Source organism: Schistocerca gregaria, chromosome X (genome assembly GCF_023897955.1).
Source record: "Schistocerca gregaria isolate iqSchGreg1 chromosome X, iqSchGreg1.2, whole genome shotgun sequence".
NCBI lineage: Eukaryota > Metazoa > Arthropoda > Insecta > Orthoptera > Acrididae > Schistocerca > Schistocerca gregaria.
Genome location: NC_064931.1, coordinates 479,104,337 through 479,125,982, shown reverse-complemented (window position 1 = coordinate 479,125,982; position 21,646 = coordinate 479,104,337). Strand labels below are relative to the sequence as shown.

Below are 21,646 nucleotides of genomic sequence, written 5' to 3'. Positions count from 1 at the left end.
AGTGCGCATACACGTGTGAGGCCTTGCATTGTCATGGAGAAGGAGAATTTTGTTTGGATTTTTGTGGCGTCTAACACTCTGAAGTCGTTTCTTCAATTTCCTGAGGATAACACAGTACACTTCATAGTTAATCGTTACTCTATTGGGCAAGACATCAAACAGGATAACCCCTTCAGAGCCCCAGAAGACCATCACCATGACTTTACCCGCTGGGGGTGCGGCTTTGAACTTTTTCTTCGGAGGAGAGGTGGAGTGAAGCCACTCCATAGATTCCCATTTTGATTTCGGTTCGAAGTGACGGACAGACGTTTCATGGCCTGTGACGATTTTCGACAAAAATTGTCACGAACAGCCTCGTAATGCAGAAGCAATTCCGCACAGATGGTCGTTTGTTGCTCCTCATGGTCTTTTGTTAGGCGGCAACGAACCCAGCTGGCCCAAACCTCTGATTACCCCAATTGGTAGACGAGTGTGTCAGCACTACCAACAGATATGTCCAGTTGAGCAGCGAGGTGTTTGATTGTGATCAGTCGACCACATCGAATGAGAGTGTCCGCCCGTTCCAACATTCCAGGAGTCACAGCTGTGTGCGGCAGGCCGGCAAGCGGGAGATCGGACAGGTTTGAGCGACCTTGTTGCGATGATGATAAACGCCTCACTCGAACGACTCACCGTGCTTTTGTTCACTGCTTGCGACTATGACTATCTGCGATGCTCTGGTTTTTCGCCTAAAGAAACTCAATGACAGCTTTCTGCTTGGAAGGCACCTCTGTTACAGAGGCCAATTTGAAGGCTACATATAGCGCCGCCGCCTGTCGGATCTTCATGAAGCTATAAGGGCTAAAGCGTAAATATTCCACATTCCGCATTCTTTTTATTACCGAAATTGACCGAGAAAAAAAATTGTTGCGTTAGTTATTGAACGCCCCTCGTAGATTGAGCTTTTCACAGCTGACGTTGTTCATAACTTTTTCAGTAACGCTTCACGTCATCAAGCACCGTTTTATGGGAATAATAATAATAATAATAATAATAAAAAGAAGAAGAAGAACAAGAACAAGAAGGGAATGCATCATGTTCTTCGCCAGAATAATATAACTGACATTATTGTGTGACAAACACTTTTTTTTGTGTTCCACTGGTGTTCTGTACACCGACATCACGTTTTATGACACTTTAGCACAACAAACCATACTAAAAATAGCGCGTTTTGACGAGATTGTTAATGTGTTATATCACGTAAACTACATACGGTAGTAGCATTAATTCCGGACACTTTATTGAAATGTTCATTCATTTTAACATCACGGGATGTAAGTTAGTTTTGGTATTCAGAGTTAATAAATTGTGCTTTTATTTTTTTGTTTGCGCTATGTCCTACTGAATATTTATCATTTTTAGAGAATGTAACGTTATATTTTTTATTAAAAATGAAAAAAATACACTTGACTGCCAACGACAAAAAAATTCACTGCTTGTGCAGCTGTTTGCAACTTTTTCTGTTCCAACCAATTAATCAATGGAAGCGTGTTACTATTGCTTAATCCAGTGAGAAAAAGCGTTTAGATCATTGTCGAAAGTCCAGTAGTAGCAATACACTGTTGTTGCTGAAACGTAAGATTTCTTTAGTATGAGCTGAATTGGGACATTTGAAGGGTTGAAAATGACGTCTCCTTCACAGCAGGGTGCTGACTGGTTACCAGGTAAATGGATTAAGGCAGTAACACTCCTTCAAGAAGGTTACACGCGTGCAGAAATAGTAAAAATCTTGGGCTGGGGCGCTACCAAGTCTGGTGTGAGAAAAGACTGCAATCGGTATGAAGAAAGTGAGTCAATCAAAACTGCTCCAAGAATCGAGAGAAAAACAATATTTACTGATTAAGACTGTCGTAGAATCTACCGTCTTTCTCTGAAGTCCACTTATGTGAACCACTGTCACTATGAAGCACCTCAGTAGTGTCATGGTGTGGAGCTGCATGACAAGTCAAGTCACTGGACGTCTGGCAGTGTTATTGGGCAACATTAATGCAAAAAAGTACCAAGACGAAATCTTAATGTTGAAATTGCTGCCCTTTATCCACGATTTGTTTAAAGGTAAACAGCCATCAGTGCATCTTTCAGCAAGACAGTGCACCGTGTCATATCACAAAGATCAGTAAGAAATGGCTTGATGACCATCAAATTTGTGTGCTGCGCTGGTCTGGTGACAGTCCCGAGCTGGACCCAATTGAGAACTTGTGGTCAAGGCACAGCATGGTTTCAGGACGGAATACCAGTAATAAGAGGGAGCACCTATAGGTCATCGCCAGTCAATTCGTAGTTCAAACCGGAAGATCTTCGACTTTTGGTGCACTCGATGCAACGCAGAGTCTAGACAGTGATTAAATCAAGAGAATATCCCACGAAATACTAATAAATATTGCAGTAATTTTTGTGCCAAGTAATTTGTAACTTTCTGAAATTGTTAGGGTGTGAGTATTTTGTTTGATTTTTAAAATTTTTAATTAAATTTTTTAAATTTTAATTTTAATTTTCGAGTATTGGGCAGAGGTTGTCAGGACCAGATCTTTAGCTTACGGCAAATAATGGAGAAGTGTTATGAGTGGAACAGGAAATTGTATCTATGCTTTATAGACCTAGAAAAGGCATATGACCTGGTTCCTAGGAGGAAGTTATTATCTGTTCTACGAGATTATGGAATAGGAGGCAAAATTTTGCAAGCAATTAAAGGTCTTTCTTTACACGGATAGTCAGGCAGAAGTTAGAGTTGACGGTAAACTGAGTTCATGGTGTAGAGTAGTTTCAGGGGTAAGACAAGGCTGCAACCTGTCTCCACTGTTGTTCATATTATTTATGGATCATATGCTGAAAACAATAGACTGGCTGGGTGAGATTAAGATATGTGAACACAAAATAAGCAGTCTTGTATATGCGGATGACTTAGTTGTGATGGCAGATTCGATTGAAAGTTTGCAAAGTAATATTTCAGAGCTAGATCAGAAATGTAAGGACTAGGAAAGACGTTTTTCGTCGCGACGAGATCTTTTTACGAAATTTCAGTCACCAACTTTCTCTTCCGAATGCGAAAATATTTTGTTGAGCCCAACCTACATAGGTAGGAATGATCTCAAAATAAAATACGAGAAATCAGAGCTCGAACAGAAAGGTTTAGGTGTTCGTTTTTCCCGCGCGCTGTTAGGGAGTGGAATGGTAGAGAGATAGTATGATTGTGGTTCGATGAACCCTCTGCCAAGCACTTAAATGTGAATTGCAGAGTAGTCATGTAGATGTACATGTAGATGGTATGAAGATTAGCATCTCCGAAACGAAAGTAATGTCAGTGGGAAAGAAATATAAACGGATTGAGTGCCAAATAGGAGGAACAAAGTTAGAACAGGTGGACGGTTTCAAGTACTTAGGATGCATATTCTCACATGATGGCAACATAGTGAAAAAACTGGAAGCGAGGTGTAGCAAAGCTAATGCAGTGAGCGCTCAGCTACGATCTACTCTCTTCTGCAAGAAGGCAGTCAGTACCAAGACTAAGGTATCTGTGCACCGTTTAATCTTTCGACCAACTTTGTTGCATGGGAGCGAAAGCTGGGTGGATTCAGGTTACCTTATCAACAAGGATGAGGTTACGGATATGAAAGTAGCTAGGATGATTGCAGGTACTAGTAGATGGGAGCAATGGCAGGAGGGTGTCCACAATGAGGAAATCAAAGAAAAACTGGGAATGAACTCTATAGATGTAGCAGTCAGGGCGAACAGGCTTAGATGGTGGGGTCATCTTACACGCATGAGAGAAGCAAGGTTACCCAAGAGACTTATGGGTTCAGCAGTAGAGGGTAGGAGGAGTCGTGGCAGACCAAGGAGAAGGTACCTGGATTCGGTTTGAAGTAATAGGTTTAACATCAGAAGAGGCACTAATGTTAGCACTGAATAGGGGATCATGGAGGAATTTTATAAGGGGGCTATGCTCCCGACTGAACGCTGAAAGGCATAATCAGCCTTAAATGATGATGATGATGAGTATTGGACATTAAAGCATTTTCTCTGAAAATTCGTAGTGAATTATATTCTATATTTCAATTACAATAGACTGTTAAATACAGTATGCCACAACTGAATTTTCGTAATACGCAAGAATAACTTTATAATTCACGAAGTACGAAATGTTTGCATATAATACAACATGGACAAAGACAACGACGGTATAAGCATCCACACAGAGATGAAAGTTTGAAAACTCGAAAATTCGATCTGTGCATCAAAATAGATTTATTCGTCAAATAAGTGAAGATTTCGAGTGCAAAACACATGTAGGTTGCATATTACAATATGTATGTGTAATTACAGATCTCTGATAGTGAACAAGAATTCGATGTTGCGCCAAAAGAAAATTATTTCTCAAAATGTGTAAGATTTTGAGCACGAACCACAAATTGCACTATCGCCGGAACCTAGCTATTCTGTAGCATTGAAACAAAATGCACGTGGCTTGCATAATAGCACTATTGGTAAAAATGACATGTCAAGCTGCACTTAATGACTAAAGTTCCATATCGGTGCTACACTCTTCATTGCACAATTCACGTACAAAGTAAATGTTGTAGTGGATGAAAATACACTCGTCGATACAATGATGGGTTCTTTACTTCGCTCCGAGAAGACACCGAGAAGGTACTACAACACACAAAACACACTGAAGCGCCAAAGAAACTGCTCTAGACATACCTATTCAAATACAGAGATATGTAAACAGGCCGAATACGGTGCTGCGGTCGGCAACGCCTATATAAGACAACAAGTGTATGGCGCAGTTGTTAGCTCGGTTACTGTTGCTACAATGACAGGTTATCAAGATTTAAGTGAGTTTGAGCGTGGTGTTATAGTTGGCGTACGAGCGATGGGACTCAGCACCTCCGAGGTAGCGATGAAGTGGGGATTTTCCCGTACGACCATTTTACGAGAGTACCGTGACTATCAGGAATATGGTAAAACATCAAATCTCCGACATCGCTGCGGCCGAAAAAAGATCCTGCAAGGACGGGACCGACGACGACTGAAGAGAATCGTTCAATGTGATAAAAGTGCAACCCTTCCGCAAATTGTTGCAGATTTCAACGCTGGGCCATCAACAAGTGTTAGCACGCGAACCATTCAACGAAACGTCACCGATATGGGCTTTCGGAGCCGAAGGCCCAGTCGTGTACCCTTAATGACTGCACGACACAAAGTTTTACGTCTCGCATCGGCCCATCAACACCGACATACGACTGTTAATGACTGGAAACATGTGGCCTGATCGAACGAGTCTCGTTTCAAACTGCATCGAGTGGATGGAGGTGTACAGGAATGGAGACAACCTCATGAATCCATGGACCCTGCATGTCAGGAGGGGACTGTTCGAGCTGGTGGCGGCTTCGTAGTGATGCGGGGCGAGTGCAGTTGGAGTGATATAGGACCCCTGATACGTCTAGATACGAGTCTGACAGGTGACACGTACGTAAGCATTTTACCTGGTCACCTGCATCCATTCATGTCCATTGTGCACTCTGACGGACTTGGGCAATTCCAGCAGGACAATGCGACACTCCACACTTCCAGAATTGCTACAGAGTGGCTCCAGGAACACTCTTCTGATTTAGACACTTCCACTGGCCACCAAACTCCCAAGACATGAACATTATTGAGCGTATCTGGGATGCTTTGCAACGTGCTGTTCAGAAGAGATTTCGACTCTCTCGTATTCTTACTGATTTATGGATAGCCCTGCAGGATTCATGGTGTCAGTTCCCTCCAGCAGTACTTCAGACATTAGTCTAGTCCATGCCACGTCGTGTTGCGGCATTTCTGCGTGCTCGCGGGGACCCTACACGATATTAGGCAGGTGTACGAGTTTCTTTGGCTCCTCAGTGTATTAGTTCACTTTCTTATAACACGGATAAGGAGAATTACGTAACTTTGTCAATACATTTCCTCAAGACTGTCATGAGTATTTACAACTGTCTCTGAAAATCAACGTATAACTTGGTAGTGACAAAATACAAGTTCCGCACTCAGAGTACATTTAACAATAACTTTCACGTAGAGTTCTGCCCAGTACACTGATCACACAGCTGGCCTACTGGAAGACGATGGTGTCATCTTTGTCGATTACCACGGACTGGTCGAGCGGTACTGTATTCGGCTGTACGTACTCGTAGAAGAGCAGCTGCGGTGACTAGCGAAACGTTTCTGGCCGTGGCTATGCCAGAGTCACTCATTCGTCGTTGTGGCTTGCAGCGACTATCTTCTCTTGAGGTTGCGTTGCGAGGTACCAACCTCAACTTGCCACCTTGCTCTTCAGACGACTCTACATTCCTTCCCCGTAATCCTCAGCATCGTCGTCGAGTAGGGCGGTGTCACGTGACGACAACGGGGTGAGGACTGAATGCAGATGAGGAGACAGGGATTTTAACGGCAGCCGATGGTAGCTCCCTGACCGAACACCCGGTATCCACCTTGTGAGTCACTGAGAACACTGGCCGAAAACCAATCACAGGGTGTGAGCCCTCATCCAGAGATGCAGACGCTGTGGTCGGGCGAACAGCAAGGAGATATTCTGGGATAGCGTGATGGTCTCCGGGGGCGTCGCGATCACAGACAAGGACGGACGTCGACGTCTGCGACATTAGCGACGGCGGCGGCGGCAGGGCGTCGACCTTCACGGGTACGTGCTGGGTCTGTGGACAAAAATTCTGTGGCAGAATCTCTGACATAATTCGAAGCACGCCGCAGACGGTCGTGGTGACGCCGATGCAGCCCAGTGGAACCTTGCTCGACGTAAGAACGACGACCTACGGCCGTTGTAACAACGCCATGCTCTCGACGCTTTTTCTTTACAAATGCAAAAGAAAACTGCATCCTGCTCTTGAAACTTTGACTGACCTGGCAGAACAGATTGTTCCTGCGGCGGCCGCGGATACGGTGACGAAGGCCATATAATAATTCTGCCGGCTACTTCCCGTCATGTGGCATGGAGCGGTAAGAGGAAAAGAAAATCCTTACGGATTGGTCCTGTGTGTGGTAGGAGCAGAATTTCTCCATCTGACTTTTGAACGAACCGTTCAGCTTCACTTGTAGACTGAAGGTAAAAAGGTGCAGTAGGCACATGGTGAATGCCGCTGGTGGCACAGAACTATTGAAAATCCGATGACGTGAGTTATGGTCCATGGTCCATTGTCTGAGACATTGACATCGCGAAGACCTTCAAGACAAAAGACAAAAGACAGAGCTGTGGGAATGTCTCCGGGAAAACAAAAGGAAATTTACTGTATATGATGCGGTGTGACGGCGTTGCTGGGGCTCAATGTCGTCAAAAGAAAAAAAAATCAAAATAAATGTCTTCACGAGATATTACTTTTTTTTGACAGTAGCTGAAATAAATGTTCTTAAAATTGGGTGCGCGTAACTCAGTTTATTCTAAACGTTGACCACAACTTCTCTTCATTTCGCTGCTTTACTGCAAATGACTACTCCTCCTTAAGTCAAGACGGGTCACAGGACACAATGCTTCTCAAAAGACGTGAAAAGTCAGTTACTGTTTCAGGTGTACCATTTATTACGTCACATAGTGCTGCTCAAAATCTTACATCCTACTGGATTTCCCACACGATTTCTCGCGCGTCTTGTATGCTTTTTCTATAAATTTACATATTGTTGCGTATAGTAAATTCGGTAATTACAATTACAGAACTTGTTGATAATTACAAAAAATGTTATCACCCGATGGCTATAAATGAAATGAATTGAGTAATATACCAAGACAATTACAGATCTCTTGTTTTCATGCAATATGACACGGAAATGATACGAACAAACAATGCTGAATACATTTTCGTTCATTACACTGAAACGACCTGATCCCAAATATTACTAGCCTGTTTCCTGTTCCAAATATGAGTACATTATTTTTTTGGTATGAGCAGAATTTCAATATATAGTACAGCAACGCAAATGAATACTTTGTGTACATTGTTAATCTAGTTTCGTTTTGTGAACTGCAATAATTACAAGTTAATCAGATGTTGTTATGTTAGCCAGTAGTATAGCAAGCTGGCAGTATAATAAACAGCGTTGTTATAGGTTTCAAATATTATAATTACAGTATATTTGATATCTTTTGTTATTCGGTTGTTCGTAAATGAAAAGCTCTGACTGTAAATAAACGAGGCAGTATTTTCACATGAAGTTGTTGAAAACTACGTCACAGAACTCAAAAGACGAAATTAGTTGCATGGGTCCTGCCTAATGATATAACAGTTAATCATGCCATCCAAATTTGCTTGCAAATCGTAAGAAAAATGAGCTGTTACGTTTCCTACCAACAACCATTGAGTTTTCCAGAACGGACCAGCGAAATCGATATAGCTGCATCCGCATGATCCGGACGGTCATTGTCACTCTAAAAAGCGTTGCGGCGGAGCTGTTTCACGTCCCGCACGAACTTTGAAGCGAGAGGTCGTTTGCTCAATCTGGGCGTCCAAACTCTGTCAAGTATGATGACGTCGTGCGAGCTGATTCGTGTGAACTAGGCCCCATTGACCATGATCCAATAAAAACAAAACTTTCCGCTGCAGGAAAAGAGGAATCGCTACAGGCGCATCTACATTCTCCGCATGCAACAGCAGAACACTTGACCGCGCGGATAGCGTGTCACGATGCTAAAAATACATACGCGCCACTGGGTGGTGAATTTCTTTCACACTTCGCAACTACTCATGGCGCACGTATTGGGAACCAACTTGAAGAGCTGGGTAACCAGCAGATGCTGCGGCAATACGTTGAAAATCGATAGAAAAATTTTGAAGACTTTCAAATTCGTGTGAATCGATTTGAAAAAAGATTCCTGAGATGAATGAAACGCTGTGTCATTACCGACTGGTAACCAAGACAGCACATCAGCATTCGAATGTTGGGCAGTGGACCTGTACATCAACTCATACTGAGAACTGGACAATATCAATTCCCACCGTTTCAATTTTTGCGCTGTCTGAGATGAGAAGGACTTGGAAGGATTGAACAAGGTCATTAACGGATGATGATCTGTATTCATATAAAACTTCCGGTGGTACAAATACTGGTGGAACTTGGTAACATCATAGATAATGTGGAGCGCTTCTTTTTCAAGCTGACTGTAATTACTCTGTGGTTTGTTAAGAGTTTTAGAGGCAAAAGCACTACATCTATCAGAAGAACCAATTCTATGGGAGAGCACAGCTCCAGTTCTGGCCGGCCAGGGTGACCGAGCGGTTCTAGGCGCTACAGACTGGAACCGCGCGACCGCTACGGTCGCAGGTTCGTATCCTGCCTCGGGCATGGATGTGTGTGATGTCATTAGGTTAGTTAGGTTTAAGTAGTTCTAAGTTCTAGGGGACTGATGACCTCAGAAGTCAAGTCCCATAGTGCTTAGGGCCATTTGAACCAGCTCCAGTTCTGTAAAGAAGTGCATCTAGAGCTAACACAACAGGTATAGCTGGATCAAAATGAATCAAACAGCGACAACCCAATAACTCAAACTTTAATTGCTGAATTGTGACCTGACGTTCTTGAGACCATACAAACGGAATATTTTTCTGCCGCTTCCGGTTCAGCGGTACAGTAATTTGCGGAGCATTAGAAATGAATTTGATGTAATACGTAAATGTCCCCATTGCAGTTCGGAGCTCCTTAGTGTTATGTGGTACCAGCAGATCTTTCATCGCCGACAAGCACGAAGAATCTGGATGAATTCCATGTGCATTTATTGTATGTCCTAAATAGTCAAGTTCTTCTTGGAAGAAGGAGCACTTTTCTGTGTTGCACTTCAAGCCAGCCGCAGAAGGAACTTGAAACAAACCGACTAAATTTGCAAAATTTTCAGCAAGCCTAGGACTCATGACAATAATACCGTCCAAATAGTTTGTACAAAGATATATCTTTGCTGTTACCTGTTGCAGGAGCCGGTGGAAAACAGCAGGAGCTGATGCACTTACGAACGGAAGCCTTTGAAACTGGAACAAATCTAGGTGAGTGTTTATCACAAAATATTGCTTCTACGGCTTGTCCTGTAAAGCCGGCCGGTGTCGCTGTGCGGTTCTAGGCGCTTCAGTCTGGAACCTCGTGACCGCTACGGTCGCAGGTTCGAATCCTGCTTCGGGCATGGATGTGTGTGATATCCTTAGGTTAGTTAGGTTCTAGGGGACTGATGACCACAGATGTTAAGTCCCATAGTGCTCAGAGTCATTTGAACCATTTGTCCTGTAAGTATACCTATCGTAAATCAATTTCGGAAAAGGATCTTCCTTCTGCAACCTATCCATTAATTCCTTCGCTCGTGGGAAAGAAAAAGAATCCATGAGGGTTTGTGGATGTACAGTTGCTTTAAAATCAGCACACAGACAAACACTGAAGTGCTAAATAAACTGGAATAGGCAGGGATATGTAAATAGGTTGAATACGGCCCTGAAGTCGGCAACGCCTATATAAGACAAGAAGTTTCTGGCGTAGTTGTTAGCTCGGTTTCTGCTGCTACAATGGCAGTTATCAAGATTTAAGTGAGTTTGAACGTGGTGTTATTGTCGGCGCACGAGCGCTGGGACACAGCACCTCCGAGGTAGCGATGAAGTGGGGATTTTCCCGTACGACCATTTCACCAGTGTACCGTGAATATCAGGAAAATGGTAAAATATCAAATATCCGACATCGCTGTGGCAGGAAAAGGATCCTGCAAGAACGGGACCCATGACGACTGAAGAGAATCGTTCAACGTGACAGTACTGTAACCCTTCCTCAAATTGCTGTAGGTTTCAGTGCTGGGCCCTCAACAAGTGTCAGCGTTCGAACCACTCAACGAAACATCATCGAAATAGACTCTCAGAGCCTAAGGCCCAGTCGTGTACCCTTGATGACTGCACGACACAAAGTTTTACGCCTCGCCTGTGCCAGTGAACACCGACATTCGACTGTTAATGACTGGTCTAACGAGTCTCATTTCAAACTGTATCGAGTGGATGGAGGTGTACTGGTATGGAGACAACCTCATGAATCCATGGACCCTGTATATCAGGGGGGGACTGTTCGAGCTGGTGGCGGCTTTGTAATGGTGCAGGGCGAGTGTAGCTGGAGTGACGTGCGACCCCTGATACGTCTAGATACGAGTCTGATGGGTGACACGTACATAAGCATCTTGTCTGGTCACCTGCATCCATTCATTTCCATTGTGCACTCCGACGGACTTGGGCAGTTCCAGCAGGACAATGCGACACCCCACACTTCCAGAATTGCTACAGAGTGGCTCCAGGAACACTCTTCTGATTTAAACACTTCCGCTGGCCACCAAACTCCCCAGACATGAACATTATTGATCATATCTGGGATGCCTTGCAATGTGCTCTTCAGAAGAGATCTCCACTCCCTCGTATTCTTACGGTTTTATGGATAGCTTTGCAGGATTCATGGTGTCAGTTCCCTCCAGCTGTACTTCAGACATTAGTTGAGTCCATGCCACGTCGTGTTGCAACACTTCTGCGTGCTCGCAGGGGCCCTACACGATATTAGGCAAGTGTACCAGTTTCCTTGGTTCTTCAGTGTAAACCTCCTGAAGGCTTGTTGAGAATTATCAAGGGCGATGCCCGTTGATTTTCTGAAACAGGTTGGATAAGCCCTTGTCTTTCCATCTTTGCAGTTCCTGAGCAACCTGCTCATGTATGGCCTGGGAGACAGGCCATACGATAAAATATCACAGTTGCACATTGTCTTTATCAGTAATGCGCTCTTCAAAATCTTTAGCCGTTCCTAAAACTGGTTCAAACAGGACCTTGTACTTATTACACAAATCAGAAACATTGGTGTGAGGCACTGTAACACATTGTGTTCTATGCACAGGCTGAACAGGTCAAAAAATCGAAACCGAACACGTTTGCACTGTTTCTAGAACTGAGTACATGGAAACATACACATTTCTTAACTTCATAGAAAGTTATTGCAAATTGCACACGTCAAGTACTGCGATTTCGTATTTGTTGTAAGCAGGCAAAACAGAAGTAGGCTGCTGTAGCTGTGGGCTTCCTATCTTTTCATATGTGTCTCTATTAATAAGGGAAACTGCAATTTAATTGTCCTTCGAGCCACTCTTAACTGAACAAAAAGATTGTTCTCCTGTCTGTGTACTGCAGCAGAAGAGTTCCACGATGTGGAAGTGCAAGCCTTTGCTTGTGCTGGCTTTAATGGCCTTAGAGTGAAAGAATGCACTTGTTGATAGCTATGCCACGACCGTGTGCCCACACAGTATTGGCATGCGTCACCTTGTGAACACACAGTTTGAAAATTACCTTTCTTTCTGCACTGGAAAAATTTTATATCACGGCAAGGATAAGCTTTTTGGTCACGATTTAAAAAGCACTGAGGAGCAAACTTCCTGGCAGTATTCTGTGGTTCATGTCATGTATCCTGAGACTGTAACTTAAGCCTCTTTGTTTACTTTTTGCCTGATACCTACTTCTATTCACTTTAACACTTCCAATGCAGATTATCACATTCATTTTGAACAACGGATGTATACTGTATGGAGTTTAAAAATAAACTGCAAATGTATGGAGCCCCAAAATCAACTGCAGTTGCGTCCACAATAGTTTGAAAACCCACAATAGACAGAACTGTTTTCAGATTAGGTTCCGGCAGTTTGAGAACAGTAACACGAATACGTGAGTCTGACACATTCTGCATAATTACATCACATAACATGGCACCACTGTAACATAGTCCACAAGAACACTTAAACCTACAATGTCTTGTTAGCCCTCTGAATTCGGCAATCTACTGTTTGGAAGCTTTTGCTGGCTGCTACTTCTGTCGAAAAAAATCTAAATCTCGCTTCTGTGATCTGTGCCTGACTGTTATAACATGACTAGTAGTCTCAGGATGAGAGTTCGGACATAGTTCTAAAAATCTTCAATTATTTTTTAAAAAATTTCGCCATTTTAAACTTAGCACAAATGAGCCAGTTCTACCATCTTGGGTTTTTAAACTTCCCCTACACCGACGTCTTGCATTTTTAAATTTCCCATAATACCCACCTTACATTTTTTATAATTTCTTGCCAGCGCTGTTGTGCAATTTTTAGTCTCCCTCCACTGGCATCTTGGCTTTTCCGGCCATTGCAGCGCTGAATAGTGGCAGCTTCACGAACTGTGCACTGTAGTCCTCATACGGTTACAGAATCTCAGCATATTCCTAAGCTCAGACGAACTGAGATATATGGAACAGAAAGACCTCCTCCATGTCAACCAGCACGGATTCCGAAAACGTCGATATGGTGAAGTGCAACTCGTCGTTTCTCACATGGGACCCGGAAAACCATGGATCGAGGCAGTTAGGTAGGCGCAGTGTTCCTCTATTTCCGAAAAGCTTTCGATTCGATATTACACTTACACTTATTATCAGAAACACGGCCGTACGTGTGTATCAAACGGAATTTGCTACTGGAATGAGAATTTTTTGATAAAGACGGAGTTATCTTGGCTGAAGAATCATCGACAGATGTATACGTTAGTTCAGGTGTGCCCTAGGGAAGTCTGCTGGGACCCTTGATGTCCATGTTGTATGTTAATGATCCTGTGGACGATCTTAATAGTAACCTCATATATTTCGCAGTTGATGCAGTTATCTGTACTGAAGTACTGTCTAAAAATACCGCATAAATGTTCAATCATATTTCGATAAGATTTCAAAGTAGTGCAAAGATTCGCATATTGCCTTAAATGTACATAAATGTAAAATTACGCACTTCACAAAACGAAAAAAAGTAATATCCTACGACAATAATATCAGTCAGTCACAGCTGGAATCGAAAAACAGATACAAATTCCTGGGTGTAGCAATTTGTAGTGATATCTAATAGAATGATTACATAATCTCAGTCGAAGGTAAAGCAGGTGGCAGGTTGCAGTGCACTGGTAGAATATTAAATATGATTAACAGGGAGCATTGAACGGATATAAAGAGGACGGATGGTCACAGGTTTGTTCGACCCGTGGGAGCGTCACGAGGATGGTTAAAGAACTGAATTGGCAGATACTTGAAGATTAGACGCAAACTATACCGTAAGAATCTACTTACACAGTTATAGAAACAATTGTGAGTGATGACTGTAGGTGAAAATTACTTTAATGGTGATATCTGCAAATCAAATTTACCAGGACATTAATTATGCAATGCGGTCGACCGGTGACTGCAGTCCTTTGGTTCGACATATTCTTTACAGTTCGAATCTGGTCTTGGATTTTAAATTAATTATTTCATATACGCTTCTTTGTAAGGTTTAACGAAGTGGTCGTTGGTAGCTCAAAACGTGGGTGCGTGTGTGCGCGCCAGCAGTCTGCTGTTTACTACTGCCCGCACGACCTCGGCTGATAACGCGCATTTTACGCATCCTGCTAACGTCTGTCACTGGGACATCCAGCTCCCGTGACACCACGAACTGTTCCATTCGATGTGAAGAATTGAACTTTAATTCTATAACGCAGCAGCTCACTACCATAATTCAATAGCTAAAACTACTCAGTTGCTGTGTAACACAGTTGTTTGCAAGAATAATTATGTAATCGACAGTGGCTAGAAATGTTGCACCCACAAATTTACGACGCATTAAAGTGAAATCAGGGAGAATATATTGGATGTTTCAGCGCCAGTTTATCAGAGTACTGCAGATATTGCTATCGATGATAACCCACTAGCAGGAGTGGAAGTACAGGAAGAAATAAAACTTTTGGGTATTCACAGATAATATTATTTCTCAACAAGAGTATTGAGTCAGCCCCTTCCTTAAGAGCTTAACCCTAATGATAATAATTTCAACAGTTGTTGTCACTGGCTTAGAGGAACAAAAGATTAACTAGAAATAATTACTAGACATTGATCTCAAATGGCCTTACGAAGTAAGAGCCTAGTATTCTGTCACTACCGTACAGTGCGTTTTAGTGTCGAAAGTACAGCATGATGAACGAAATTAGGCAGTAACTTCAGAAACATCAGGAGGAGGAGATTAGTGTTTAACGTCCCGTCGACAACGAGGTCATTAGAGCCGGAGCGAGAGCTCGGGTTAGGGAAGGACGGGGAAGGAAATCGGCCGTGCCCTTTGAAAGGAACCATCCCGGCATTTGCCTGAAAGGATTTGGGGAAATCACGGAAAACCTAAATCAGGATGGCCGGAGACAGGATTGAACCGTCGTCCCTCCGAATGCGAGTCCAGTGTGCTAACCACTGCGCCACCTAGCTCGGTTTCAGAAACATTAGTAAAACAGCTGAAGTTGCTAGCTTGTACAGAAAGCAGATGGCAGTTACAAGAATTGAGGGACTTGAAATTGAAGCTGTGGTTGAAAAGGGAGTGGAGACAGGGCTCTATCCTATCCATAATGTTGTTCAATCTGTACATTGAGCAAACAGAAAAGAAACCAAAGAAAAATTTGGAGAAGGAATTAAAGTCCAGGGAGAAGAAATAAAACCCTTGAGGTTTGTTGACGACATTGTAATTCTGTCAGAGACAGCAAAGGATTTGGAAGAGCAGCTGAACGGAATGGACAGTGTCTTGAAAGGAGGATGTAACATTACCATCAGCAAAACAAGAGTAATGGAATATAGTCGAATTATATCCGGCGATGCTGAGGGAATTAGAGTAGGAAAGGCGAGACTAGAAGGAGTAGGTGAGTGCTGCTAAATGGACAGCAAGATAACTGATGATGGCCGAAGTAGAAAGGATATAAAGTTTAGATTGGCGATGACAAGCGTTTCTGAAGAAGAGAATTTGTTTTTTCAAGTATAGATTTTAGTGTTAGGAAGTCATTTCTGAAGTTATTTATCTAAAATGTAGCCTTGCACGGAAGTGTGGCGGGGACGACAAACAATTTACACAGGAAGAGAATAGAAGCTTTTGAAAAGTGGCGCTACAGAAAAATACTGAAGATTAGATAGGTAGATTGCGTGAGATACTGAACAGCATTGGAGAGAGAAGAAATTTGACTAAAAGAGGAGTCGGTTGATAGGACACGTGCCGAGGCATATAGTAATGGTCAGTTTGGTATTGGCGGGGGGTGGGGGTGAGGGGGGGGGGGAAGGGAATGGAGATAACATTTTAGAGAGAGACGAGGAGATGAATACAGTAAGCGGATTAAAGTGGATGTAGGTTGCAGTACCCATTTGGAGATGAAGAGGCTTGAACAGGACAGAGCAGAATAGAGAGCTGCATCAAATCAGTCTTCGAACTGAAGACCACAACAAAGTTGCCATCAGTACGACACTGTGACGTCTGATAACTTTGGTGTGTAGTCATTGGTGATTCTCGAAAGTCGTATGGTCAACCACACCTTATTCAAGATTATGTTGCTCATAATTATAGAGGTGTTGTAGTTGGTCCTAGTGAATGTGTGGAACATGCCACAAGAGCGCAATTTATAACTTTTGTTGAAATGTTTGGTGATGGGTAATGCACTGCGTACCGTCCTAAATGGTCGTGTTATAAAGATTCTTTCCAGACTATGGTACACATTTATGACAACCACTGATTTCGGACGCCTGCCAAAGACAGCTGTTATCTAGGACTAAATGGAAGATATAATTCTCGGGTGTCTGCACGAGAACAGTCATTAGAGCATGCAGCTGTATCTATAAAGAAAACTATCAACACAAGACTCTTAGAATAGCTCAGTGAGTTGCTAGCAACAGTCACAGTAAGAGGCCATTGTGAAATATTTGTCTGCTGGATCCTGGCTTCAGTCATTTCCAGTACGGTTTCCCTTCACAGGAATGGTGATAGTAACAACTACAAGATTGTTTTTCCTGAAATGGCTTGATTACTAGAAAAGTTGCTGAATCGAACAGTGTGAAGTATTGTCCAGTCCGAGGTAGTGCATCACCTCTGATGACCTTGATGTACATGAAGGGAGTCGGAAATCGATGTTCTACTGCAACGGTACAGAAAATCATAAACTTTTACATATAAAATTTTTGAAAACATTATCTGCGATCTATAAGATTAAAATTTAAAGAATAAAAACAGTCTTGATCGCAACTTTTTATTTTTATTGACTTGACCGGTTTCGATTCTATTTAAGAACCATCTTCAAACTCCAGAACGTTGGGTGGAGCAAGTTGCGCCGACCCTCTACGCTGGAATAACTGCTGCAGTTTCCGGAGTAGTAGTTGTAATGTCAGGAAAAGGCTGTAGCACATAAAAAGTTAATGCCATCATTTTAAAAATGGAACAAGAAAATAATTTAATCTTCTATTAGAGAGCTGGTTAGAGGCCAATGTCTGAAAAGTGTAGTAAAGTACAGCGCTATGCAAAATAAAATAAGTAATAAATACCCTGTGCCTTACAGGATCATTGGTTCATTGAATAAAATAAATTTTCTATAATAAGAAAGCTTACTGGTGGCAGAGTTTCGACAAGCCGTGACTTCAGCTTGTGTCATGATCGAACAAAAACCGGTAATCCTCCAGTCTGTAACGAAGAGACCTCATTTTTAATGTTGATTTGCAACCACGGTGCAACGGTACATTCTTCATTTGGTGTTACCAGAAGTGAAGAGATTCTGTTCATGCCTGTTGCAAGGAGTCACCAAGCTACACGCAGTGCAACCGGCCAGTAAAATCCACACTCAGCTACCCAATGCGTACATTCGATTTGATTCTGTAACCACTGAAATAAAATCAACAGAACTGCCATCTTCACGAACTGGCATCAGTGTAAAATGCGAAGTTTATACAAGAAGTGTTGCTTTCCACTTGAGCTGATCTGTTACTGTATTGTGTTCGTGGTCCCGTGGTAAACGTCGCCCACTGTAAAAACAAAACTGTGATATCGATCCCACTTCATCCTTTATTTGTTATAAATCGCATTTTGTTTCCTATAATTACGTAGGTAACAGCATTGTGATTATTGTTAATGCAGCATATGACATGAGAAATACCGAAGTACTTTACATGCCACTGGGGGCAAAATTTACCTGAAAATCAGTAGACTGGTGCTTAAGTTCGCTTCGATTTCTTTTGGCGTCTTATCGCTTTGGATGGCACATACAGATTTATCAACCATAATTTTTTTAGGTTCTAGAATACTGTTCTTTTAGTGAAATATCGAAAAATGCATGTTAGAAGGATATGAAGAATATTGTTCAAGCAATAGAAAACGGAGCTCGATGTGGAAAATGTCCAACATTTTTGACAGTTTGTTCGCTTTTAATTTAATAGAGGCAGCCGAGGCAGCTGGGAACGTTTGTTTCGTAGATGGATAAATGCGATGAATAAGTCACGTTAGAAAATAGTTTTCGTGTTTCAGGTACACTCTTAAGGAAAAGAAAGAAAAAAAAACAGCCGAAGCACCCAGAAAAAATTATCCGAGTGGGAAGGAAATCTGTAGATGTGATGTGCATGTACAGGCAAACGATTACAGTTTCAGAAAAATTGGATGATTTATTAAAGAGAAAGAGCTTCTAACTGAGTAACGCGTTGGTCCACATCAGGCCCTTATTCAAACAGCTGTTCGGCTTGGCATTGATCGACAGAGTTGTTGGATGTCCTCCCGATGGATACCGTGCTACATTCTATCCACTTGACGCTTTAGATCGTCAAAATCCGCAGCTGCTTGTAGGGCGTGCCCATAACGCTTCAAACGTTCTCAGTCGGGGTGCGATCTGACGACTTCACTGATAAAGGGAGGCTTTGGCGAGCATGAAGACAAGCAATAGAAACTTTCTCCCTGTGCGGACGGATATTATCTTGCTGAAATTTAAGCCCAGGATGGCTTGTCGTGGAGTGCAACAAAACGGGCTGCAAAATATCGTCGATGTACCGCCTTGCTGTAAGGGTGACGACCAGGAATCTTGCTATGAAATGAAATGACACGCCAGACCATCAGTCTTGGTTGTCGGGCCATATGGCGGGCAACAGTTAGGCTGGTGTGCCACCTCTATCCAGGGTGCCTCCAGAGGAGGCTTCGCTAGTCATCGGTGCTCAGTTCGAAGCGAGAATCATCACTGAAGACAGTTGTACTACAGTCAATGAGATTCCATGCCGACGACTTTCTGGAGACGCCTCGGACAGCTGTGGGATACCAACCTGGCTGTCACCCACCATATGGCCTAACAACCAGAAGTGATGGTGTGGGGTGCACTTCCGTTTCATATTTGGTTGCCAAGACAGGACTAACTAACTGGTCGCATTTTGTGCCTGTCAGAACTTGTTCGAACGTTTTGATTCAGCGTGATAATGAGTTATACAAGCAGAAGTCCCACTGAGAATAGCTTGTCATTATTGTTGCACAGTCATAGACGCTATCATTGTAGCCATCACAGTCCTCATCAACATTTAACTTTTTCTCTCTTTTGCACACAAAATGTAAGAGCGAAATGCAGTACATATTACTTCTACTAATAAAATTTGTTTTGTTTATCAGTTAGTTGCTATAATTCAAGAAAGCATGGATTCTTCAGCTTGCATGTTGCAGAATTTGAACCATCTGAGCGAGTGCTGGATCGCAATATACAATGAAAGACTATCACCGTTGTAGAAGGCAGAGCACCTCGCAGTACTGAGTGCAAGACACGGTAACCCCAAATCTGGAGCGGCAGTGCTGGTCTATCTGAAGCAACAATGACACTGCGTGCATAATATATCGTCGAAGAGTGAGCAAAATGGACACAGTTGATTTCGAAAACAATGATTAAAAGTAACATTTTTTTTCTTATGTGCCCAGCAGAAAAACATTGTAAATGAAAAATATCCGTTTCTATCCATAAAGTGTCACACTGTAATAAGAGAAATTAAAGTTTGCTCTTTGAAAGAATACTTTGTGGTTCTGTGTTTAATACGCAATAATATGTAATTCTCACCTACAAAGTCATTGGTTTTGGTTACAATCCAAACGCTTTTGCAGACGTGAATGTGAAAACAATACAGTCGTTCAAGAAGGTGTAAGTTGCAGGTTCTGAAAACTTCATTGCTTTTGAAGTGTGTGATAAATAGAAATGATAAATAGAAGTGACAGAAATGATAAATAGAAGTGTTTCTGTTTCAGTATAACAGACTTGTTGATTGTTACATTAAGGATTTAAGGATGATTTATTCATATGGTACACTGTTTGCTCACAAAAAGAAATTTCAGTTTTATTAACAAAACTTCGTTATTAATGGATATATCGTAAATATTTACTCAGATTGTAACAACATACTGTTTGCAGTAGATGATATCCTAGAAAGTGTTGAAGATGAAGTAGAAAATGTATTAAATTCGTATGTTTCCACTGTGTGATAGCGTAAAATACGAAAATGTAAAATAAATATTATAAAATTTATATCCATAATATCTTTTGTTTGGGTTATTTTTCCTTGGTCAGCATGCCACTTACTGCCTGGAAAAAAAACTGTGGAGTAAGAACCACTTCTCATTGAGGGAGGACTATGCGTGTGAAAATTGGGTGAATAGGAGATGGACAGAGAGAGCGAAAAGGGGGGGAAGAGACAGGGAGGGAAGGAAAGAGAGACAGAGAGAGGGGGAATGGGAGGTGGGTAGAGAATGAGGATGAAGACTTTCTGCACGGAGTAAGGGGGAAGGAGACGAAGGTGTAGAAGGCATGTGGAAGGTGGAGAGTAGTAATAGGCAGGTGGAAAAGGAAGAGGGTGTGAGGAGACAGGTGAAAGGGGGAGACGGTATTAGGTGAAAGAGGAAGCGGGAGAGGGTTCACAGAAGGCAGATGGGATGAAGAAGGAGGAGGATTAGGGTTTAACACCCCATCAACGTCGACATCATTAGAGATGGAGCCCAAGCTCCGAATGTTTTAAGGATGGGAAAGAAAATTGGCCATGCCTTTTCAAAGGAATGTTCCTAGCATTTGCTGGGGGATTTAGGGAAATCACAGGGCGCAAATGGGGCCCCAAGCTCTTGCAGCTCATTCCTCCTTCCCAGGTTGCGTTTCTTTCCCTGTACGTCTCCCTCCCTCTCCTGACTCCTTCTCCTCTGTCCCTGCCTTCCCCTCTCTCTGTGTCCTTGCTTATGTTAATCTGGATATTCTCCTGGTTTCCTGTATTCCTTCCGGTATTGTTCCGTTTGCCTTTTCTTTTTTATCCTTCCTTTTTGGTGTTTTTGGTCTCTCAATCGTTCAGTCCAATTGTGTGTGAATTCCTAAGGTACGAAACAGCTGAGGTCATCAGTCCCTACACTAACACACTACTTAGACTAACTTAAACTAACTTGTGCTAATAGCAACACACACACACACACACACACGCCTGATGGAGGATTCGAATCTCCGGCGGGAGGGGCCGCGCACTCCATGACACGGCGCCTCGAACCACGCGGCCACTGCGCGGGGTTTCGTCTCTCTTTGGGGTTTGACCTCCACTTCTAAATATTCTCTCTGTAGTGAGAGTCATTTGGGGAAGAGCTCCCTCACTAGCATCTATGGCATGGATACCTCCCCCCCACTTCCCCCTCTTTCTTTCCCGCCATTGCCCCCATCTGCCTCGCTAGGTTATCAGCATGTGTAGCTAGTCCATGTGGTGTGGCGAAGTGCAGTCTCTCAGTAAGATGCAGTCGGGTTCCCTCTTGATCGAAACTTTTTCTGCTGCC

At 42.7% G+C, this 21,646-nt stretch overlaps 1 protein-coding gene across 1 annotated transcript in view; it reads left to right on the top strand.

The window, feature by feature from the left end:
- The window catches only part of LOC126298910 (uncharacterized), a 163,794-nt gene that overhangs the window by 104,287 nt on the left and 37,861 nt on the right, over window positions 1-21,646 (top strand). The window contains exon 2 of the mRNA XM_049990453.1: window positions 9,984-10,052. Coding sequence (XP_049846410.1) covers window positions 9,984-10,052 — 69 coding nt within the window. The remainder of the gene's footprint in view (window positions 1-9,983; window positions 10,053-21,646) is intronic.